Genomic DNA, 22682 nt, shown 5'->3' on the forward strand with positions numbered 1-22682 from the left:
ATTTTTTCTAAGTCACTTTTGGCAATAAGGCATTTGAATTTAGCACCTTCTTTATGTTTTGTTTATTTAACTTAGACATTAATGGATAATTTAGAGAGAATGAGATAATCTGGCACAATTCCCAGAGTTTCCTCACTTCTGAAAATATCAGGAATTTTCCAAGTGGAGATGATGAATGCCCACTAGGAGGTTCTAGTAAAACAACAACAAAGTCAGGTCTCCTCCTGTTAAATAAAGTTTTATTTTCTGAAGACATTTATGTCTGTTTAGCAAACCATTGAGCTCTGTTGGGGTTCGTTGAGCCTCTCCAGCCATTGAGTGTGTGCCTAGCAAAGCTAGATGATTCTATGAGGCCGTAGCACCTTCTTGGCTTTTCACCTGGTGTTTCTCACCTGGTTTTTCTCAGAAAAACGCTTTCTTTCTGTTTATAGTATTTCACGGTTTGAAAATTGAGTTATCAACATACTATCTTATCTTGGAAGATCTCTTTCTGAAAGATGATAATATTCAGTATTCAATATTCCCAGTATAACATTGCTTCCTTGCCTTACATTGCTTTGTTATTTTACATTCCAACTATCTCTGTTGTTAGGGAAACTATGTTAGAACACCCAAAACAGGGGCGCCTGGCTGGCTCAGTCGGTTAAGCATCCGACTCTTGATTTCGGCTCAGGTCATGATCTCACAGTCCCGGGATCGAACCCCACATTGGGCTCAGCACAGATCCTGAAGCCTACTTGGGATTCTCTCTCTCCCTCTCTCTCTGCCCCTGTCCTGCTTGTTCTCTCTCTCTCTCTCAAAATAAATAAACTTAAAAAAAAAAAAACAAAACGTTTTATTTGGCCCCTTCCGGCCTTTGTCAATACATGCATGTAGTCAGACTTTGTGTTTTGCTTGATTCCCTTCACACCATATCATTAATGGTTTTCCAAGATCTTAATTTCAGTAGGCCCTAGGAGTTCAGGTCCCAGTTGACAGTAAGTCTGCCCTGTTCCCTGTCAGCCCCAGGAAGCTGCGGCACGAAGAAGTTTGTTGCTGACCTAAGGCAGGTCAGTGAGTCACCCGGTTGTGAGAGAGCACACCCGCTCACCAACTCCGCTCAGCGGGCGTCTTCAAGGCTTCCTTGGCTGTTGTGAAAAGAAGGAAACTTTAGTGAAAGTTAGAAAAGCAGTCTGTAAGTTGTGATATACACAGAAAATGTGGACTTGTGCTCAGCATGTAACTGGAGACAGGTCAGGCTTGTGCTCCCAGAATTGGGAGTGGCTAAAGGTCTGGGACTTGACCGCTAACACTCACAAGGGCTTCTTGTAATCTTGAAAATTGGTCTGTCTTCTCTTAAATAATTCCCTCTTGCAACCTCATCCTCTACTGTTCTCATAATAAGGGAAGATGGAACCTTGACTGTCTGAGGAGTCTTTTGTGAAGAGCTAAGAAAGTGTTTATGCTATTGGAGTTAATAGCAGGAAAGGCAATTTCTATAGAATGGATTTCTTCTCCGAGTAAAGCCCTCAGTTTTCCGGAATAATGGAACATTAAGATTCATAATTTAAGAACACTGAACCTGTGAGGGTTCTCATCCAAACTGCTGAGTGTCCTTGGAAAATTGCTTACTCTTTGGGAATTACCTTTCCTCTAGAAAATGAGAAAATTAGATCGTGTTACTTTAGAATTTGCTTCCAGTTCTAATAATCTACAAGAGTAAATCTTGCTTCTTGTCTGAAGCCTTTTATATCCATGCGGCCCACTGGACCCACCACATCACACTTCGGTTATATAGTCAAGAAGGGATTTATTTTCAGGCATAAATACTGAGTTCAGGTTGATATTAGAACCCATTTAGAATACGGAAGATCATTTCCATACTCAACACTTCTTCATTTTGAAAACAGGTGCCCTCAGATTTGTCCTCTCTGTCATTCCTTCTCCCGAGTGATAGCTTGCTCATGTCCACCCCGAGCTGTGCCTCCTCCTGGGTTCCTTGACTGGCTCCAAATGCCGTGTGCTGAAAATCAGTGTCCTGGGACTCTGCCTTCAGCTCCGAATTGTTTGCCTTTCCTTATTGTATTCTCCTTTCCCCAGCAAGCATTAAATGACAGGAAATTAGCGCTTGTAACACAATTACTCAATTCAGTAAGTGTCCTTACCTTTGCATTTCTCTCTTTGTTGATCTTTTTAAACTTGATCTTTTTAAACTGGACCCGAAATAAGTATTTTATTCTACCTTGTCTTAATTAGCTACTCAAATTAGTCATCAGACATTCAGCTTGCATTTTCATGCTACGTGTTTTAACATCTCTGAAAAGAATCACTTGTGTGTGAGCCACAGAGGCCATTATTTTCATCTTCTGTTTCTGTTCCTAACTGGATGAGTGTCTTCTCTGTTAGTTTTGTTTTGAAGAGACCTCAGAGGAAAATACCTTACGATCTTTTTTTAAGTCTTCTTACTGTCAGAAACGACTTCTGCAAAATTGTTATTTAGTGGTAGCAACCGACATCCATTACTGTGCCCTGGGTCCTGTTTGAAGTGTGTTCCATAGATTAACTCACTTCATCCTCACAGCATACTATGGGACGGGTACCATTTACCCCTGGACAGATGGAGAAACAGAGACAGCTTGACCAGGATACGCCACGGTCATGCCAGGATTCAAATTTGGGCAGACTCACCCATTTTCTTAATTAATGGGAAGCTCTCACATTGTCCCCATTCGCAAATGAGCAGGTTAAGTAATTGACCCACGATCTCACAGCTAGTAGGTGGCAGAGCCTGGGTTCAAACCAAGGGAGATTTCAGAGGCCACTTACATAGTCACTGGGGTGTTATTTCCCACGCCAGAGATGTACCCTCCTTGCTGGTTCATTCATTCAGAAAGCCACTGGGGAAACCAAAAGACAAACTACTTGCCTTCAAGGAACAAGGAGCATTTGGGGAATTCAGGCTTGGAAACACATCAAAGATACTAGAGATTAAGAAAAAAGTTTCTATGAAGTGAAGAAGGAAATTTTTTAGAAATGTATATTACTAAAGTCTGCATTATTACATATGCAAATGGAATGAGTCCAATCTAAATGTGTGAAAATGTCTAATTGCAGTGTATTTTATGAAATAGCACTTTTCTACCTTCAGGCAAGCACATATAATAACTACCCTTACGAGGTGTTTGCAAGTAGGGCCGTGAGACTTGCTTTAATAAATAGAATGGAATTATGTAATTGACACGTTAATTATTAATAAATGAATTGGGGGGAAAGATTGCTGAAACAAATTTCGCCTTCATGTTTCTTAAGAACAAAGACTGTCTTGGGGCGCCTGGGTGGCGCAGTCGGTTAAGCGTCCAACTTCAGCCAGGTCACGATCTCGCGGTCCGTGAGTTCGAGCCCCGCATCAGGCTCTGGGCTGATGGCTCAGAGCCTGGAGCCTGTTTCCGATTCTGTGTCTCCCTCTCTCTCTGCCCCTCCCCCATTCATGCTCTGTCTCTCTCTGTCCCAAAAATAAATAAATGTTGAAAAAAAAAAATTAAAAAAAAAAAATCTTTAAAAAAAAAAAAAAAAAGAACAAAGACTGTCTTGTTTTTGTGTTCTCTAAAACAGTGTTGGGGCACCTAGGTGGCTCAGTCGGTTAAGCGGCCGACTTCGGCTCAGGTCATGATCTCTCGGTCCTTGAGTTCGAGCCCCGCGTCGGGCTCTGTGCTGACGGCTCAGAGCCTGGAGCCTGTTTCAGATTCTGTGTCTCCCTCTCTCTGACCCTCCCCCATTCATGCTCTGTCTCTCTCTGTCTCAAAAATAAATAAACGTTAAAAAAAAAATTTTTTTTTAAATAAAACAGTGTCTGTCACACGGACTGTCCACAAATACTTTTTGCACATTTGTCACTGCGGGCAGTGGGGGTCTAGCCTTAATTTTGCTCTAAATAGCAGTATTTCCTTGGGCAACTAAATAATTCTGAGCTGAGATTCCCCTCAGTTATTCACTCACTTGTATGACAGGGTCTGCACCACCACATACAGCTTTTTCCCAGGTTTGTACCCTGAAGCAGGCCTGGGTTTATGCCTTAATTTGTATAGTGTGGGTCTTAGGAAGCAGGGAACTTTCAATCAGATGAGTCTGATGGGCCTTTTGTTTCTAAATTATTTGATAAAAGGTATTTATTCTGGGGCACCGGGGTGGCTCAGTTGGTTGAGTGTCCAACTTCGGCTCAGGTCATGATCTCCTGGTTCATGAGTTCAAGGCCCGCATCGGGCTCTGTGCTGACAGCTCGGAGCCTGGGGCCTGCTTCGGATTCTGTGTCTCCCTCTCTCTCTGCCCCTCCTCCGCTCATGCTCTGATCTCTGTCTCTTAAAAATAAATAAACATCAAAAAGAATTTTTTAAGGTATTTTCTCCAAAGAAGTTAAAGGGTTTTTTTTTTCTAAAATAGATGCCATTTGAAATATTCCTTCTCCTTTCATTAACATATGTTTCTCAATGAATTCAGAAAACTCCAAATCATACCTAATTGAAATGAATGCAGTTCCAAACTAGCAAATTACACATTGATCATCTTACAACTGTTTCAGCTGCAGAGGAAGAATACATGTTAGTAGGGAGCAGTCCACTCAGTACCTGTAGTAGCGACCTTAGTGTCACCGTGACCCAGGATGTCGGTCTCCACTCTTGCAAGTCCAGAATCGCAGTCTTATTATTGAATTAAGCTGAATTCAGCCTCTCTCCCACAGAGGTGAAATGTGTCTGCCACATGGGTTCACACGTCCCCCTGGACAGTGCTGCAGACTGACGACATCCTCTTCTCTGTCTTTCGGAAGGCTGGTCTCTGTGCAGATCCCTCCGTTTGGTTAACTCGGTTTCTTTTCCCCTGGAATCCGGTTGTGCTGCGTGTGACAAGTTTATTACCGTAACCTTATTTTATGGTTAAATCTGCAGTGCCCAGCACGTGTTCAGTTCCGTATTCCATATTGTTTTGTTGTGAAAGAAATATTCCAAATCTTCATCTCACCAAGACCGGGGAAGAAAACAGAAATTGAAGTAGGTCATTTATAGCAAAAGACCGTTAACGCCCTCTTCTTTCGATGCTCAAATTCAGCTTTCGCATTACAAGGTTTATGCATGAATTTTTCTCAACGGACTGATGATCGTCACAATTTTATCAAAACCTGGGAATTTAAACCACTTAAAATTTAAAAAAGGAAAAATTTAAAAAAGAAAAGAAAAACACAAAGCAGCTGTAATTTGGACTGGTGTGAAACTGTTTTACCTTGCCAATTAAAATCAACAGCACTCAGGAGTGCCGCGAGGCACTGCCCTTGCTGAGTAAGCTCGTCTCATCCCGGTGGGCTGGCCCTCCGCTACAGGTCCTGGTCACGACAGCCGTGGACAGCACTGTAGAGACACAGGATGTGCACATTCAGCTTTACTTTACATCTTAGCCTTTTCCCAGGGCTCACAGCTCTGCCCTTTTTTCAAACATCTGAAAAGAAATGGCCTTATTGAATCACAGGTGACAGATCGGAGTCCCTCAGCCATCAGGGGAAGCAGGTAAGCGCTCTCCCTCCAGGGGGCGCTGTTCGACGCTTGCGAGCCCAGGGCACAAGGACTCTGGAGCCCAGGGGAGGGCAGAGGTGCGTTTGCAATGTGTGACAGCGGTGACTCTGACACTTTTTCATTTCTTACCAGAGAGATTTCACTGTTTTATACTAAATTTGGCTACTGAGTTGAGGTCATACCTTTTTACATTTTTAATGTAAGTGCTTTTTCTTATACTCGGTTTGAGAAATAAATTTGAATATCTGTGCATCGTGAAAATAAAATTACACATATGATGCATACATAAAAAGATAATTTCACTGATTAAAAACCTATTAATATTGGAATAGTTTCTCTGTGTTCCTTGAAAGATTCTATTTATGGACTGTCCTTGTCCAACAGTAGTTAGTTATTATCATTTTTCCCCCACAGCAACCACGTAAGATAGCTGATCCTGTATTATACCCTTTTTACAGATGAGAAAACTGACCTTGGGAGTAACAAGTGGCTTTCTGAAGGTCACACGTTCACACGTTTCTGAAGGTCACACAGTTGTACCCGTACTATTTGAGGGCCTATGCCTTCTCCTTCACTCACTGCCCCGGAGCCCGATACTGGCATCTGACTGTGCCCGTATGTCTTCTGGGCCTGTGTGTGATGTCAGCCTCAGTGATCGTTGTTTCTCTGAGGATCCACTTTTCCTTGCTGAGAGGCCACCAACACATGCACAGCTCCTTTCCCGGGAGTGGCTCTCCTCAGTCGCCTTCCCACGGACACCTCCCTCACCACGCTGTATAAATAAATCTCCCTTTATCTCTCTTCATAGCACTTAGAGCCATACGACGTCTTCTAGGATTGCTCCTTTGCCTGTGTTGTGCCACCACAATGTAGGCTTTTTGCCTTCATTCGCTGCTGAATCCCCAGCCATTAGCACAGAGCTAGCACATAAGAGGCCCTTAGGAACTATTTAGGGGGCGCGCCTGGGTGGCTCAGTTGGTTAAGCGTCCGACTTCAGCTCGGGTCATGATCTCACAGTTCATGAGTTCGAGCCCCACGTCGGGCTTTGTGCTGACACCTCAGAGCCTGGAGCCTGCGTCACATTCTGTGTCTCCCTCTCTTTCTACCCCTCCCCCTCTAGTGCTCTGTCTCTCTCTCTCTCTCTCTTTATTATTATTTTTAATGTTTATTTTATTTTTGAGAGAGAGAGCGCCAGCAGGGAGGGGCAGAGAGAGAGGAAGACACAGAATCCAAAGCAGGCTCCAGGCTCTGAGCAGTCACCACGGAGCCCAACGTGAGGCTCGAACTCGTGGACCGCGAGATCATGATCTGAGGCAGTCAGACACTCAACCGACTGAGCCACCCAGGCGCCCCGTGTCTCTCTCTCTCTCTCTCTCTTAAAAATAAATAAACGTTAAAAATTTTTTTTAAAAATCAGTAAAAAAAAAAAATTACCTTTGGGAGGTGAAACGAAGGATCACCTTTGTTTCTCTCTCTGCTCTTGTACTCACTGTACTGAACTTGCATTATTGTATAATTAAATTTTTGAAGGGGTCCATTTTTGTAACATATGGAGAAAAAAACTACCAAAAGTGAAACTCTGAACCCACACTGTAAGGTAGTAGGCCTTTCCCCCTCTGTTCCGAGCTTTGTGCAATATGGTCACTTCTCTTACATGGTGAAGACTTGAAAATACATGCAGACTTAGGGAAAAAATATGGTACCCATACGTATCGATTCCGAAAACAAATTATTCATTCCCACCAGTGGTAGGATTTAATGCAACTGGGGGTAAGTCAGCTTTCATTTTGAACCTGCATTTGTGGTCTTCCTATCTACTCGGTCAGTTTTTCTCCAAGGTGGTGCCCAAAGAGCAGCATTGTGTGATCAGCCTGTGTAAAAAGGTGGGGTTGAAAGGTTTTTGAAATAGAACTTTTTTTTTTTTTAACACAGAAAGGATCTTATGAAATACGGTAACCAGCAAATAAGCATGTGAGAAATGCTCAAAATCATTCTATTTCTTAATGTCTATTTCTGAGAGAGAGAGAGAGAGAGCAGGGGAGGGGCAGAACAAGGAAGGGACAGAGGATCCGAAGCAGGCTCTGCGCTGACAGCAGAGAGCCCGATGCGGACCCTGAACTCGCAAACCATGAGATCATGACCTGAGCCGAAACCAAGAGTCAGATGCTTAACTGACTGAGCCACCCAGGCGCCCCGCTAATTTTTTTTTCGTTGGCGATATCAACAATGTAGAACAATTAGAACTCCTACATTTTGGGTTTTTTTTTTTGAACTTACACATTTTGTGGTAGGGTTTCTTCAAAAGCCCGACATGCACTTAGCCTTCAACCTGGCACTCTCTCATCCCTAGGGTTCTGCCAAGAGAAATGAAACCTATGTCCACACAAAGACCTGTGTGCAAATGTTAGCGGCTTTGTTCGTATCGCCAAAAACTGGAAACAACTCAAATGTCCACAGAATTGAATGCTCCTCAGCAACAAAAGGGAACAAGCCACTGATGTGTGCAATAATGTGGATGAATTTCAAAAGCGTGGTGCTTTGGGAAAGGAGCCAGACACAAAAAGACCACATGCTGTATGATTCTATATGACATCGTGGAGAAGGCAAAACTGGAGGAACAGAAATCAGATCAGTGGTTCCCACGAGGGGGAGGGAGAGAGAATGACCACAAAATGGCAGGGTTTTTTCGTCATGGTAGAAATAACCCACATCGTGGTGGTTATGGAACTACACAGGATTGTTATTGTACGTAAATTCTATCTCTAGACATGACCTAAAATCATATTATGTAGTAGATAGCTGCAAAAAGTAGCGAACGGTATTAACTAAACAACGAGGTAAATGCGTATTTAGCCTTCATTCACAAACATGTTTATCATAATACATCGCTAATTATCATTTTATTTTCTCCTGCTCGGGGTAAAGTGTCGATTCTGTGACTTGGGCACCATTGTATCCTCCACAGCATGGGGGAATAATGGAGAGCCTTGCCTGTAAAAGTTACCCATAAATAATTTGTTGAATGGTGAAACGGAGAAGCAAAACTTCATATGTGAGTGGAAACACTTAATAGTTCAATAAAAGCGCTAAGCTTGGAATATTGATTGTAAGTAGCAAATTTAAATATTCCAGCGTCAGGTACAGAATTATCTGCACTTCCCCTGAAATAATCATGGTGACTTGAATAGAGTCTAGCTCCCGCTTCCTCTCTCTGGTGCTTGACTATAACTCCCGGTAGGTTGAAATCTGAATTTATTTGGTGACCGATTTCCCAAAGCTGGTGTGCCAAGATGAACCCACTTGAAAACTGTGAGCTCTCGGACTTGGCTGCCAGACCCGTCCAGCTGAGGTGGGCTGGACCAGCATCTGCTGCCTTCATTGTGCTTAATGCTGGATCCATCTGTTTTCTGTCAAAGCCAGTGCCAACAAATTACTAATCTATTAGAGAAACATGGAAATAAGATTGCACTTCTCATTCCTGGCTTTTCCTCTCATATTTTGCTTGGCTTACGTGTTTGGTTTTTATTTATTTGGAGGAGAAAGATACGTTATCGAGTGGGCAAGGCGGGGGCATGAATCATTTTTTCACTCCTTCCACGCATTTTTGAAAGATTATGGGGACACGATCATCAATGATCAGTGGCTGTTGAGGGTGTTACGAGCGTCGATGATGATGGCGGTAGTAACAACTGTCGTTTATTAGGGGACTGCGTGCTCGGCGCGGTCCCCGTCCCTCCATACCTATTCCCCATTATTCTCGTTACTTTACAGATGGCAAAACTGATGTGCAGACAGGTTAAGTAACTTGTCCAAGGTCAGGCCGCCATTCAGACTCAAATTCTAGAGCCTGCGCTTTGTCCATCGCTGCCTCTTAAGCCATTTAAAGCCTTTAGAAAGCATTTTTATCCAGGCATGTGAGTTTAATGAGGAAAGTCTTTAGAGTTTCAAGGAGAAGAAAAGGGGACTTTGTATTTCTTCCACCAAGTAGAGGCCTCTATAATTAGAACATACTCCCTTGACGTGTGCTTTTGAGTGCCGATTCATGGAATCAACCCAACTGATTGAGGAAAATTAGATTGGGAGCCCGGTACTCAACGGGCCTTTCTAAGCACAAGTGCTTTTGCGTGCATGTCTGGGTGTGCCTGGTGGTTGTGGTCCAGCACGTCCACCGCCCGATGGCAGGACGCCGCCTGGCTGCTGAATTGAGCAAAGCCACGGAAACACAGCTCTTTTTCACACACGCCACGAATGAGATAGATGAGGTCGGGTCCGGGGTAACCGAACGTCGCCATCCTTTCTTTCCTTTGGGATCATTAAAGTACAGCTCCTGCCTGCCAGTTAAACCCCAAGTACAGGAACCCAGTGTGACGGAATTTCTCTGTTCCCCCCATAAGCAGAGTTCAACAAAATCAGGAACCTTCTTCTCTAATAAAACCGCACTGTGGGTATAGTCTGAGATAAGCATGTCTAAATGCTTGTTTTCTAAAACAAGATTAAAGTGTTATTTCATTTCCTTCGAAAGCAAAGGGTACATATGTTTTCACTGGGTAAGGTTTCTTACCAAATGAGTCACTTACCAAGTGTTGGGGGAGGGTGGGAACTGGTAATCGAATGAGTATGTGAATTAATTTCATTTGCATTCGAGCTGTGAATGAGTTGATTTATTTTTAATAAAAGCAAGAGCCAAAAAAGAGCCCTGTCTTCACTGATGTTATCGGGCTGTCTGGAAGTGAGGGCGTGTGAGGTCAGTGAGGGCGGGGAGGAGAAATCTTAATTCTGCCCCCAGAGACGCGTTCTGAGGACTGCGCTCTGAGAAGGCGTGGGAAGAGGCAGGACGGCAGCCTGCCCACCGCGCCGTGTCCCTCACAAGCCGGGGAGGCATAAGGTGCCCTTTCCACCAAGATGCTGTGACGGGAAGACAGACGGGGACCTTATGTGGGGTCCTGTGGGGTGGGAGACTCTGAAACAAGAACTTTTTATAAAGAACTTTGAAATTGATAAACAGTGAATGTTTTACCTTTTACTTGGAAACAGCATACGTTTGTTTCTGCAAAGGCAGAGTGTCGTCTTACGAGAAGGCAGTTTAAATTTGAGGAGCTGGCCATAAAAGACCCACCCGCATGTAACTCCGTGGTCCTGAAGTAATTTACATCAAACCTTTCCTGTTCCCTCTATTCTCTTTTGTTTTTCTCTCCATTTTCCAGTTCCTTCAACTGCTAGTGCCTTCCTCTGTTATTCCTCTTTAGGCTTTCTTTAGCCTTCCAGAGGACATCCGGGGTCAAAGAAATGCTGGCTTTAACAAGTCGCTTTCCGTGCTGGTGGAGCACTTCATTAGTTTGTCCCAAGATTGGTCTACAGCAGGGGCCAGCAGATTATGGCCCACTTTGGCCCACCACCTGTGTCTGTAAATAAAGTTTTATTGGAACACAGGCACTTCCATTTGTGGAGACAGCGCTTCTGGCCACGTCGGAGCCACAGAGGCAGTTGAGTTGAGACTGTCTTGCCCCATACTGTCTGAACTATTTACTGCCCAACCCTTTACAGAGAGTGTGGCGGCCCATGGTCCTTGTGAATGGTGGCTTCCGTACCATCTGCAATAAATAACACTCTTCACGACACCCAAATAAGAAAGCTCATGTGATGCACCTAACAGAGAGCAAGTACCCAGTCAGTGTTGAAAGTCCACGGATCTCTTGTGGATTTGTAGGTCATGCTGCTTTACATGTGTGGGCTTAAGAAAACCTGGTTTTCCTGTTGTGATGATACGTTACGTAAGTGTGGTTTTTCCTTAAGCGTCTGAGAGGATGCACGGCAGTGTGATGTGCCTGACTCTGAACTGCACACACAGACCACCTGAGTGCAAACCGTGGCTCCTCTGCCTGTCGGGCACATGACCTCGAGACAAGCTCCCCAACGTCCCGTGCCTCAGGTCCCTCATCTCTAAAATGAGCAGTGTAATAATAGGGGCCTCTTGGGCCTGATACAAGGATCAAGTGAGTTAATGCAAAGAATTTGGAACTGAGCTTAGCACGTAGTAAATATTAAGTATTTGCTTTTGATATTTTTACTAGTCAAATCCAGTTTCTGCTGGAAAACCTGGGGAAGTTCCTCCTTATCTTCCAAATAAACCCTACACTTGGCGGCCTGGAACACGAGACCATGTAGGTCTGACCTCTTCCCCCGGGGCCCCGTCACAGCCACACAGAGCTCCTCCGTGACTTATCTGGAGATCGTTTGCTCTCTGGCTGGCTGTGCCATGTGCACGCTGTCCTCTCTTTCGCCTTACTCGCCACTCAGGTATCTAACCCCTACCGTTTTGACTCTGTGTTTGCAATACTTTACATACTTTATGCCCTTGAACCCTAGCAACCACTCCTCAAGCAGACCATATTATAAGAGGTGATAATCTTTGCTTTGTGGAGAAGAGGATGGGAAAAGAAAGAGGTGAATGAGCTGAGGTCTGGTAGTTAGTATGTGTGGAGCCTTCACTCAGCACCAGTGCTCCCAGGTCCCAGGGCCTGCCCCCCACAGGTTCCTGAGGCCACAGCCCAGCAAAGAAATCTTCGCTGAACTACACTATCACGCTGACCCCCTCCCCCCTCAAGCAGACTTGCTCTCCATTCTCTTGCACTTTTAACAGTACATTATCTTTCTGGTTTTGCGTTCATACTTTTTCTTGTCTTATCACTGCTGCTACACCTCACACGCGCGCGCGCGCACACACACACACACACACACAGTGAGCAGCTTGAGTGTAGGAATTGAATTGTATTTAATTTTATATCCCCTGTGCCTAAAACAGTTATGTTATTTTGACAAGGAGGCTCTTCCAGAAAGCAGTAAGGATCAATTGAGAAACGCTTATCCATATTCCACAAATGCTTTTTACATTTGTTTCAATAATCATTTGTGGGAAAGCAGCATATCGTACTGGTTAATTACATGGGTCCTAGAACCTGTTTTTGCTGGAGCTTGAATCCTAACCTACTAGCTGTTGATTTTCTTCATTTGTAAATGGAATCATGGTCATTTATATATGTATTTCATACGGTTATTGGAGAAGCGAATGAAACCATTGATGTAAAGCACTTAACCCAGCATGTCAAACACAGTACGGTTCAGCAGTTACTCTCTGCAATTGTTATTATTGGAACGACATTACTTATGCCTTTAATGTATGTACACTCGGTCAAAGTAAAAGGTGTGGAAGGAGAGAGAAAACTTTTGAAATAATTGGGGTCCTTGAGGCTGCTGCTCTCCTTGCGAGCGCATGCGCCAGTGTGAATGGGGGCTCGGGGGGGTCTGTCTGCCCCCCCCGGATGCCACCACCCCTTCACCGCGTTGACTGTCTTGCTAGTACGTGCAACCATATTTCCGAGGACATGGCACCAAGCACAAGCGAGCTGCTTTATCTGATGCTCAAGGCGGAAACAAAACAAAACGAAAACCCTGCTCCCAACACCAGGGAAAAACTGGTTGCTTTGCTGGACCAAGGCTGAGTTTCCATGTGACCCCTCCTGTGGGGTTTTGGAGGATAATCTTGACCAGATGTGCATTTTGTCTTACATGCCGTCTTTCTGGCCCTTTGTCATGACTGCCGCATGCAGTAGTGGGGTAGTCATGCAGTCTCGGTGGTACGTTCCTAAGGACTAGGGGTTGAAATAATTCTCTGGGGTAAAACGTAGAAATGTGAATGTTGGGTGTATGGAAGCAACAACACTCACTGCTAGCATCCCTTGCCTGTGCATAGGTTGTTTTAATGACCAGCCTGATTGTCTCCTCCCTCTCTCAGTGGGCCTGTGTGGCTCTTTGCCTTGGAATGTGCCGAGATAGCTTATTTTGCCACAGCCAGCCTCATCGGTGCCAGCAGGGGAAGGGTTAATAAGGGTCATGGCTAATATTCTGTGTTGATCACACTGTTGGACAAGAAGGCTTTCTAGTGGCCGTCCTCACAAGTACAGATACTAAGTAAAAGGCTTCAATTTGTGTTTACTTTTTGTTTAGGTAACTACTCCAGACCCCCAACGTATAGTGGGGTGCCCAGTGCGAGCTACAGCGGCCCAGGGCCCGGCATGGGCATCAATGCCAACAACCAGATGCACGGACAAGGGCCAAGCCAGCCGTGTGGTGCTATGCCCCTGGGACGAATGCCATCAGCTGGGATGCAGAACAGGCCGTTTCCTGGAAATATGAGCAGCATGACCCCCAGCTCTCCCGGCATGTCCCAGCAGGGAGGGCCAGGAATGGGGCCACCGATGCCAACCGTGAACCGTAAGGCACAGGAGGCAGCTGCCGCAGTGATGCAGGCCGCTGCAAACTCGGCACAAAGCAGGTATGCCGTCGGGGCAGGTGGTCTGGGTGCGGACGTGTGAGCACGTGCTGAGCACAGAGCTACATCGTCACCCGGGTCACCCGGGGCGGGGGGGTGGGGGGGAGCAGTGGAGTGCGATTTTGCTTGGCCGTTCCTTTGGTGTTAATGTTTTCTGTACCGTAAAGTACAGACAGGTGAACGACAGAACACGTTCCGGGAGACATCGAGGAAGGAATCTGAGTTGTGGGAGGTTCTTTGAAATGACTGCGAGGAGTCCTTATAACCAGCCCAGAGCAGTGGCATATCGCATGGTTCCGTTTAGAACAGCTAGGTTTAGGCAGGAAAGTGTGAACCCTGAAGAACTAGGCTTTTAAGATCGAAAACACTGAAAAAGAACCACCTTCTTTTTTTCTTTTTTTTTTTTTTTACCCCACCATAAAAATCTTTATGAAATAGAAACCTCGTCTATGCACATATTTGTATCGTGTGTGTTTGTCTAAATGTATACGTGTGAGATTTATAGATGTCATCTTATATTTTATTTTTCTGGGCATACCTCTCTGTCCAAACCAAAATGTGGTTAATAAAGCAAAGATAATATTTCATAAAGTTTAAGTTGATAGAGCAAGGCTTTAGCCTCAATCACTTGTTTTTAATCTTGATTTCTAAAATGATTGAAGCAAATATTGAACCTATATAAAAATAACGTACTTAATTAAAAATTTATGACCCAAGTGACTAGTTTTAAAGGAAGCACTTATGAATATGTTTTAAATTACGTTTAACGTATGTTAAAATATGTTTTAAAACAAAGCACGTTGACAGCTATGTCTGAAGTTACGGTATCTTCAGAAGAAAAGATAGAGGAATCGGATTTTTGTCAAAGGGAAAGAAAAATGTGCGTGTGTGTACGTGTGTGTGTTTAAATGTGTCCTTTGTTACTTTTCCTCTGAAGCTGCTATTTGGGGAATGTTAGGGACCCCTTCAGTCTCCCTGTTTGCTCCAAATAAAAATAAATTTCCCTTGAGGAATCAAAAGGAAAATCAATCATCCTCTCTCTCTCTCATCCACATTATAATTACTTAAAATTTCCTGAACCCCAGATACTAACCCGAACCTCACAGACTTTAGGGAATGTTTTAATAAACCTGTCCGTGAAAACTGGTTTGCCTGGTCCAATTGAAGCTCTAATTTAGGGTTAATTGTCCATTGTTGCACCTCCTGAAGCACAAGTTATTTTCAAGTAGAAAGTACCTGACTGCGTTGGACGATGAGGCCTCGGATAGCGGCCCGGGGAGAAGATAACCACAGATATTAAGACATAATTGCTTGATAAAAAAGTCTTGCTATGCTCCCTTCCTGAATCAGTTTATATATCATTTTGTATAAATTAACGTATAAATCCACATCCATGCGTTTTCCTTTTCTGTTTCTGACCAGGAGGCAGTTCCAAAGCCCTGCCTTCACACACTGCCCGTTTTCAGCGAGGGCCCATGTATTTTTTGGCTTGTACCGAAGTCAAAGCTCCACTTCAGCAGCGTAAACTGAGATTACATCTGAGAATCTCACTTTTCTCTCTCCTCTGCCCTGTCCTTCACCCCGCCCCCCCCCCTTTTTAAGGAATGTTCTCCAGCTCCCCTCCCAGGCAGCTGCACGGTACAGAGTATTATGCCACATTCTGTAGCCCCCCCGCACCTATGTGTGGAGGTGACATGATGGACAGGGGGATTCGTACTTGTCTACAGAACAAATCCAAAGAAGTTGTTCTTCTGTTCTGCTTTAGGCCACCATACATTAGGTCGCCTGCTTATCCCAGCCAGTCTGGGGCTGGCGGACGCCCCATGTTTTCTTCCCAGCACCCCAACTATGGCAACTCTCAGGCTCCCATGATGCACCAGCCTGACCAGTACGGGTAGGTAGCAACATACCCTGACTTGCTGCGGGACCTGGGCATTTTTTTTTTTTTTTGAAACTGTTAATGAACGTGCCATCTGGCTGCGAAAGGAACACCCAGAACAAGAAAGTGAAAGACCTAAGAGGAGATCCATCCCAGAGGGGGTTGTCTTTTCGTTCCTTTTTGTTTGTTTCGGGGGTTTGGTTCGTTTTGTTCTGTTTTGTTCTTCACTCTTCTGAACGGTACTGTGGTAGTGCGGTGGGAGCGTGCATGCTGTCCCCCAGATCCTGTCTCTGCATGGCTTTTGGCATGGCTTGTTCCCTTCATGCCTGAGAGGGAAAGAAAAACTTGTATCTCCGTAAGAGTAATGAAGCCGCCCGCTCTGGCGTGATCTCCCCCATTGTCGTCCCTCTGTTGTCTGGGAACTTGTGTTGTGTAGCACCGTGATCATGACTGTGTTATTGTCATCTCTGCCACGACAGTGACCCGCTCCACACACGCACACACACCCCTGAATTCAGAGAGCAGCGGCCGCGTTTGACAAGAGACCCACTGCAGGAGACAGGACTTAGGTTATTAATAGGACTTAGGAGGGGATTCTTTCCAGCCTCCCTGAGCAGATTTCTATTCTTTCCTTCTCCCAAGGAGTTTTAGAATACTGAAGTCACCAGAAAAACGCAACCAAATAATCCAACGCAGAATTTTCTTTCAAAACATGGTGTTGCCATATTATTATCCATTTCGACACAGGAATTACATACAGCAACAAAAAGTAGCTTTCTTTTTTCCTACTGCAAAGCTATGTAGCAACAGGCTGTCACCATTTTTAGGTTCATAAGTGCTCTTAAAGCATATCGTTATTGAGCGATTTACTTAGCAGAAATATTATTATTGATACTGTTTTGCATGTTGCAATGGTAAGATTATCCTACGTAGACTGAATGCTGTTCAGCAGTTTCAGTAGAAACACACCACATTTTTGGTTCAAATAAAACAGAGAACAGTCAGCTGGCTTTGTTTAAAGACTAAACTTCTAGAACTATGCTTTTACTGCTTGTTATGAATACGTAACAGAGAGCCTGTCACTAGTTTTGTATTCGGTATACATTTATTTAGACAGCGAGAGCGAACGATAATTTTGCAGGCGAGAGTTCTAAATCCTGTAAACACGGTCCTAAATGTGGGCCAACAAATATAGAATTTTGTAAACATAATCCTAAAAATGAAATAACAAATATAATTAGGTAAGCAGACTTCTTTTGGGAAGATGTCTTTTCCTCTTTTTTCCCTTCTTGTGGTACCTTCAAGGTCACTTCGTGAGTCAGTAGGAAGATGACAGTAGGGGGAGAAAAGCATTCCTCATCAGCTGCTAATCCATAGGATCTGTCCTTTACCAACTCTGGAGTCCTATTTAGACCCACAAAGCTAGTTTGGCTGTGCCTTGCCAAGCCACATTAAGCAGCTGTGTAAAATGAATTTAAATGGCATGCATCAGAGTAAAATCTCTTCCACTGGGGCAGAAAATCAATGTTAGCTAACCAGCACGAGGAGATCAAATCTGCGTTTCAGCCAGCAGCATCCAGATAGCTTCCTTAGAAAACAACACCTCCTCTTTAATTAAAAATAAGAAAAAGATAGATGTTGGAGTTACTCTTTGTAAATCTTATAAAGCGCACTTGGCGAAGGCTCATCTCCGTGGCCCCATCCCTGTTAGCTCTGATTTTTGCCTTTCATGTCTACAGCATTCTTTCTAAAAAGGAAAGAAAAGAAAGTTTTATTTCTATTTTAAATCTTCCTTCCTTTTCACTTTGCAAGTACATATAACCTGTTGTGCCTTTTTTTTTTAAGCAGAAGCTTGAATGTGAGAAAACATGTAGAGTACATGTTTTAGCGCTGTGGGTTAAGAAATTTGGTTTTCAACATGCTTTTGCTTTACTTAACAGCTCGTGGCAGCGAACTCATGTTTTTGCTTCTGTTGTCGTTTTCGTCCCCCGTTGGTGGCTCTGTCGGGTGGAAGTCAGGTCGGCAGTTTGAAAAACCGGTTCACTAAATGTCAGTGTCTCTTTGGGGGAAGAAGTGGCTCCAGCCTTTCAGAAACACAGCATTCGCAGAGTTTGTTAAAATGACTTCTTTCCCAAGTCAGAATCCCTCAGGGCCCGGAGCTTCTGAAGGAACCTGAAAAAAGACAGATTAGCGACAAAAGTGTAGCGCGTGAGTGTGTGTGCACGCGTGTGCTATTAGAACCCCAAAGCTCTCCGTGAGAAATGACGGATTATGGCAGTTATGCTCCAGGCTTTCTCAGCTCGTTGCGTGTGAGACGGGACAGAGGAAAACACACAGGCGTGACTGATTGGAAGCCATCTTATTACTTTGTTTTTTAAGGGTAAAACCCACCTGCTGCACTGAGTAAGTGAAGAAACAGAGAGAATCGGGTTTTTTTCATTTGGACCTTTCGAGTGAAGGAATTCCTTTTGATTATCAGAGGATTTACGGTAGAATACGGTGACTCTTACTGCTCGTGTACTAGACCAGCTGAGTGATCTCATCTAATCATTTGGAATTAATAAGTTACACGTAATATTTTTGCAAGACGCCCTGCCCGCCATACACAGAGAGACTTTATTCAGAAAATGCATTGCTGTTTAGTTTTAAAGCATTTTTTTTTTCAAGTTTATTTATTTTGAGAGAGAGAGAGAGAGAGAGAGAGAGAGAGAGAGCGTGTGCACACGAGCAGGGGAGGGGCAAAGAGAGGGAGAGGGAGGGAGAATCCCAAGCTGACTCTGCACTGTCAGCACAGAGCCCGATGTGGGGTGTGAACTCACAGACCGTGAGATCATGACCTGAGCAGAAACCAAGAGCCAGTTGCTTAACTGACTGAGCCACCCAGGTGCCCCTAGTTTTAAAGCATTTCTAGTAGGTAGTATTCTTTTGAAGCCATGAGAGAGAGGTGGCAATATTCAGTGACCTTATGAAAAGCCTAGTTCAGGGACGGCAGGTGACTTTCCCCCTCAGTCTGGCTCTGTAGACCATGCTGGACAGACTTGAGACATTGTCTGTAGAGGGGAGCCAAAGTTGGCCAGAAGTTTAGGAGAGACTTTGGCCTGTTTCTTCCTAAAGAAGCATTACCACGAACCCCAGGCCACACACACACACACACACACACACACACACACACACACACACACACACACAAGAAAATCTCCCTCAGCCATGGATGTGTGTTTTGCATCCATTCATCCATTCCCAGTGGCACCTGCTAGTGTCCCAACAGCTGACTGCTCTGCCAAATACAGCCGATGTGTGGATTGGGATATATCAGAGTTATCCAGATTGTTTTCTTGGGAATGAGCTCCAAGGGAAATGCACGACTTCAGTGAACTTACAGAAGGCCTGACAAGCCCTAGACCTTTAGGCCCGGGTACAGTCTGGTTCCCTGAAGTCTGCCACCCCCAGCACCCCCCGTATATCAACTTGAATCGAGTCTTCGGTGACTTGAGATGACCAGCATCAGAGTTCTGGCACGGATCTTTATGATGGTATCTTCCTCAGAAGGGAAGTGTTCCGTTCTCCCTTCCCAGAGGATGTACTTTCGGTGACAGAGCAGTAGCATCTTGGAGCTAGAAGGGTTTGAGGTGTCATCAGGCCTCTGCCTCTTGATTTTGTGGTGGAGGAGACGAGTGTCTTCGAGTTACCGGCTCAGGAGCCTTTCGTCAGCTACAGGCCAGGCATCGGCTCTGTCTCCCGGTCTTAACCGCTCTTCCTTCATTTAGTGCTGTCTCAATAGATTTTTCCCTTTAAAAGGAAAACATCTTAATTTCGGTTCTCTGTCAGGTCTAAAGGCAATTGTACCGTTAGAAACCAGCGATCAGCCAGTGTCTTGGTGGAGATCCTACTTCTTACTTGAGGCCTGGACTTTGGCTCCCTGGCCCGCCCTGTGCTTCCCCTGATGGGCCACGTGTGTTTGGCACGTCCCCCTGGAGATCCACTGCGCAGCCTGAGTCCTTGCTTCTGCAACCACCCACCTTGTGGGATGCGGTGACAGCTTGCCTGATGGGTGGGTTTGAATCCCTGTCCTTTTCACCCTTCACCTGCCCCCCGAGAATGATTCCACATCTTGCGTTCTTGTGACTGGAGCGGAGCCGTTAGAGTAAGGATCCTGAGCCGGCCCTTTTATCCCACAGCGCATACACCTGCTGAGGCTGGTACAGGCGATGTGCGTCTTCCTTCTGCTGTCCCCGAAAGACACCCCCGTGGACTGACTGAACATCAGAAGGAGGAAAACTCTGAGACTTCTTAGTTTTAAGGGGAAAAAAGTATGAGCAAAAATGAGTCCGTTTGGAAAGTCTTCTGATTGTTGCCTGGAATGGCATCTTTCTTTTTTTCTTTTTTTTAATTTTTTTTTCAACGTTTTTATTTGTTTTTGGGACAGAGAGAGACAGAGCATGAACGGGGGAGGGGCAGAGAGAGAGGGAGACACAGAATCGGAAACAGGCTCCAGGCTCCGAGCCGTCAGCCCAGAGCCCGACGCGGGGCTCGAACTCACGGACCGCGAGATCGTGACCTGGCGGAAGTCGGACGCTTAACCGACTGCGCCACCCAGGCGCCCCTGGAATGGCATCTTTCTGCTCTCACAACCATGAATCTGGAGACCTACGTTTTAATACTTACATCGTACCAAATACTAGGGTGGCCAAAATCACTTTTGTTAGAATGTTTCTAGTAAAAGAGGAGTTTGGGAATTCTCACTGACATCATTTTTTAACCTTTGGCACCCATTCACTGCCACGAAACATTAGCCACAAGGTGGCTTGATCCGTAGTAGCACCTCACCTGTGTTGATGCTGAAGCGGCCGATTGTCTCGGAAGAGAGTTTGACCGGTGGTCTTCCTCTGCTTGGGACTAGCTGGCTCCGCTTACAAGCGACTGGATCAGTCTGTCCTCTTGGGTATACACAGGCTGCTGGTGTCTGTGTCTCATGTGCACCCCACATACACACACGTCTGCCGGCAGCTGTTCTTTAGGGAGGTGTATTTATAATTCATTTTCCCTGTTGCTGTTTGCCAGCAAGGCACTTTTTCTGTATTATTTTCCTTCAAGCCAGTATGACGCAATTCTGCTGATGGGCAGGGAGCCACCGATGTGGAAATACATTAATGGAGATAGTGCATTAAAATGTCAAAGGGAAGGAGCAAAAAACTTCTAAATGTGTCAAGCCCCAGTTACAGTGGGGTCCGTGAGCCTGAAGGGCTGTGAGTGATTTGTATTAACAAAGAATTTAGCCCCTTGGATTTTAGACTCTTAGCTTTTAGAATAATAGCTATGATTGGAAAAGTCACGTTATTGGAAGACAAAGAAAAGATTTCTGAGACTTAAGTAGAGTTTTTATTTCTGCAATTAAATGTAAGCCTTTGCATTATCATCCAAATACCGTGCTTAATTTTTAGCCCCCCCCCTTTCCCCTTCAAAATTTAGAATTGAGGATTATTATGTTGGTATTTTAAGATTACGATTTCAATCAAATCTTTCAGAGTTTCAGAACTATCACGGTAACTACAAAGTATATTTATTAGTCTTCAAATCAAAAATTAGTAAAGCACTACTTTTTAAAAGACCAAGAGAGTTTTTTTTTTCTTTTTTAAGTTGAATGAGATCCAAGGAATCAGAGTGTGAAATGTGCAGCAAACCTTTAATGGACTAGAGTCTGTGACGTTCCCTAAACAAGTGGTTATTACCAGGCAAGCGTTTTAACCACGTACGCACGCTCACCGCAGCCACAGGCAGGGGAGGGTCTGGAGCCTGCGTTTTTCATAGCCCCATGGGGACCCTGCTGTGGAACGCTGGCTGAGGGTTGACCTTTGGGATTCCTGCTACTGAAGAAAAGGGAGTGGAAAGTGTAGACTCAGATGCCTGTGTTTGAACCTGGTGGATACTGAATGAGGAGCACGCTGGACGGGAGCCTCGGTCACTGGATAGCGTTCCGAGGAACCAATGGTTGTGCGGGCCAGAAACCACAACTCGGGCTTTGGCAGTCTCTCGACTCATGGCAAAGGTGGTCTCCCCGAGTCCCTCTGACTGTCTGCTTTTTGTCCTCGTCTCAGACATCAGTGTGCTCCTCATATTCTGGAACATTCCCAGTTTCCCACCGTATCTAGACCTGCCTCCCTCATTCAGAGTATCTCCTATCCAGTCCCAGTCTGAACCCCTCCCAGCGGGGTGCGTCCTCACCATCTCAGGTGACCCACGATGACGCGTGCATTGGGTCGGGGCTCTTGTCATCGAGGTGAGCCTTGCATCGGTTGTCTGCTCCCTTGTCTGAGTCACCTGGCCTCACCTGGGGTCCTACTAGCACCTCTGCCCCACAGTTGACCAGCCCCCCAGGCCAGCTGGGAGGGTGGTCTCCAGAATCACCTTTATAGTCCACCCGTCCCCAGAGACGGTCAGCAACACAGCCCAGCCAGTCCGGGCTCTTCAGGGTTAAAGGGCAGGGTCCCTGGAGTCACACACATCACAGGTGGTAGCATTTAGCCACACGGCCGACACCAGAAGTGTCTGAAACCTCGTCGCCTCCACGGTGTTTGGGGCTGAGGGCAGCCGGAAGAGTTTAAAAGTGGTAAAGAGCATCTGGTCTGTGTCTTAGTCTGTCCCCGTCTGGGGTTTGGGAAGCATCCCGCGTGACCTGTGAAGACCATGGGCAAGGGACTGGGCTCTCTGGTCGCTCATGGAACCCCTTCGCTGGTGGCATGAAGGACGTGGGAGCACCTCCCAAAGGCCCTTCTTACTCTTGACCTTCATTCTTATTCCGAACTCCGCTTCCATTAAGAGAGTGAAAAAAAACAAACCAAACAAAAAACCCGCAGCTTCAGAACCTGAAGGCTTTGTCCCGTGCTTTACCAGTTAACTCTTGCTGGATGGCCTTTGAGTGTTTAATGCCAGGTAAGAG

The 22682-nt window shown here is 45.2% G+C and overlaps 1 protein-coding gene across 9 annotated transcripts in view; it reads left to right on the top strand.

The window, feature by feature from the left end:
• Positions 1–22682, top strand: part of ARID1B (AT-rich interaction domain 1B) — a 450840-nt gene that overhangs the window by 378208 nt on the left and 49950 nt on the right. For 6 of the 9 annotated variants that reach the window (XM_047858467.1, XM_047858473.1, XM_047858469.1 and 3 more), the window contains 2 exons: positions 13542–13869; positions 15632–15760. In XM_047858467.1, the coding sequence (XP_047714423.1) occupies positions 13542–13869; positions 15632–15760 (457 nt within the window). The remainder of the gene's footprint in view (positions 1–13541; positions 13870–15631; positions 15761–22682) is intronic. The other 3 variants (XM_047858472.1, XM_047858474.1, XM_047858476.1) reach the window with 1 other exon arrangement.

Source organism: Prionailurus viverrinus, chromosome B2 (assembly GCF_022837055.1).
Source record: "Prionailurus viverrinus isolate Anna chromosome B2, UM_Priviv_1.0, whole genome shotgun sequence".
Taxonomy (NCBI): Eukaryota; Metazoa; Chordata; class Mammalia; order Carnivora; family Felidae; genus Prionailurus; species Prionailurus viverrinus.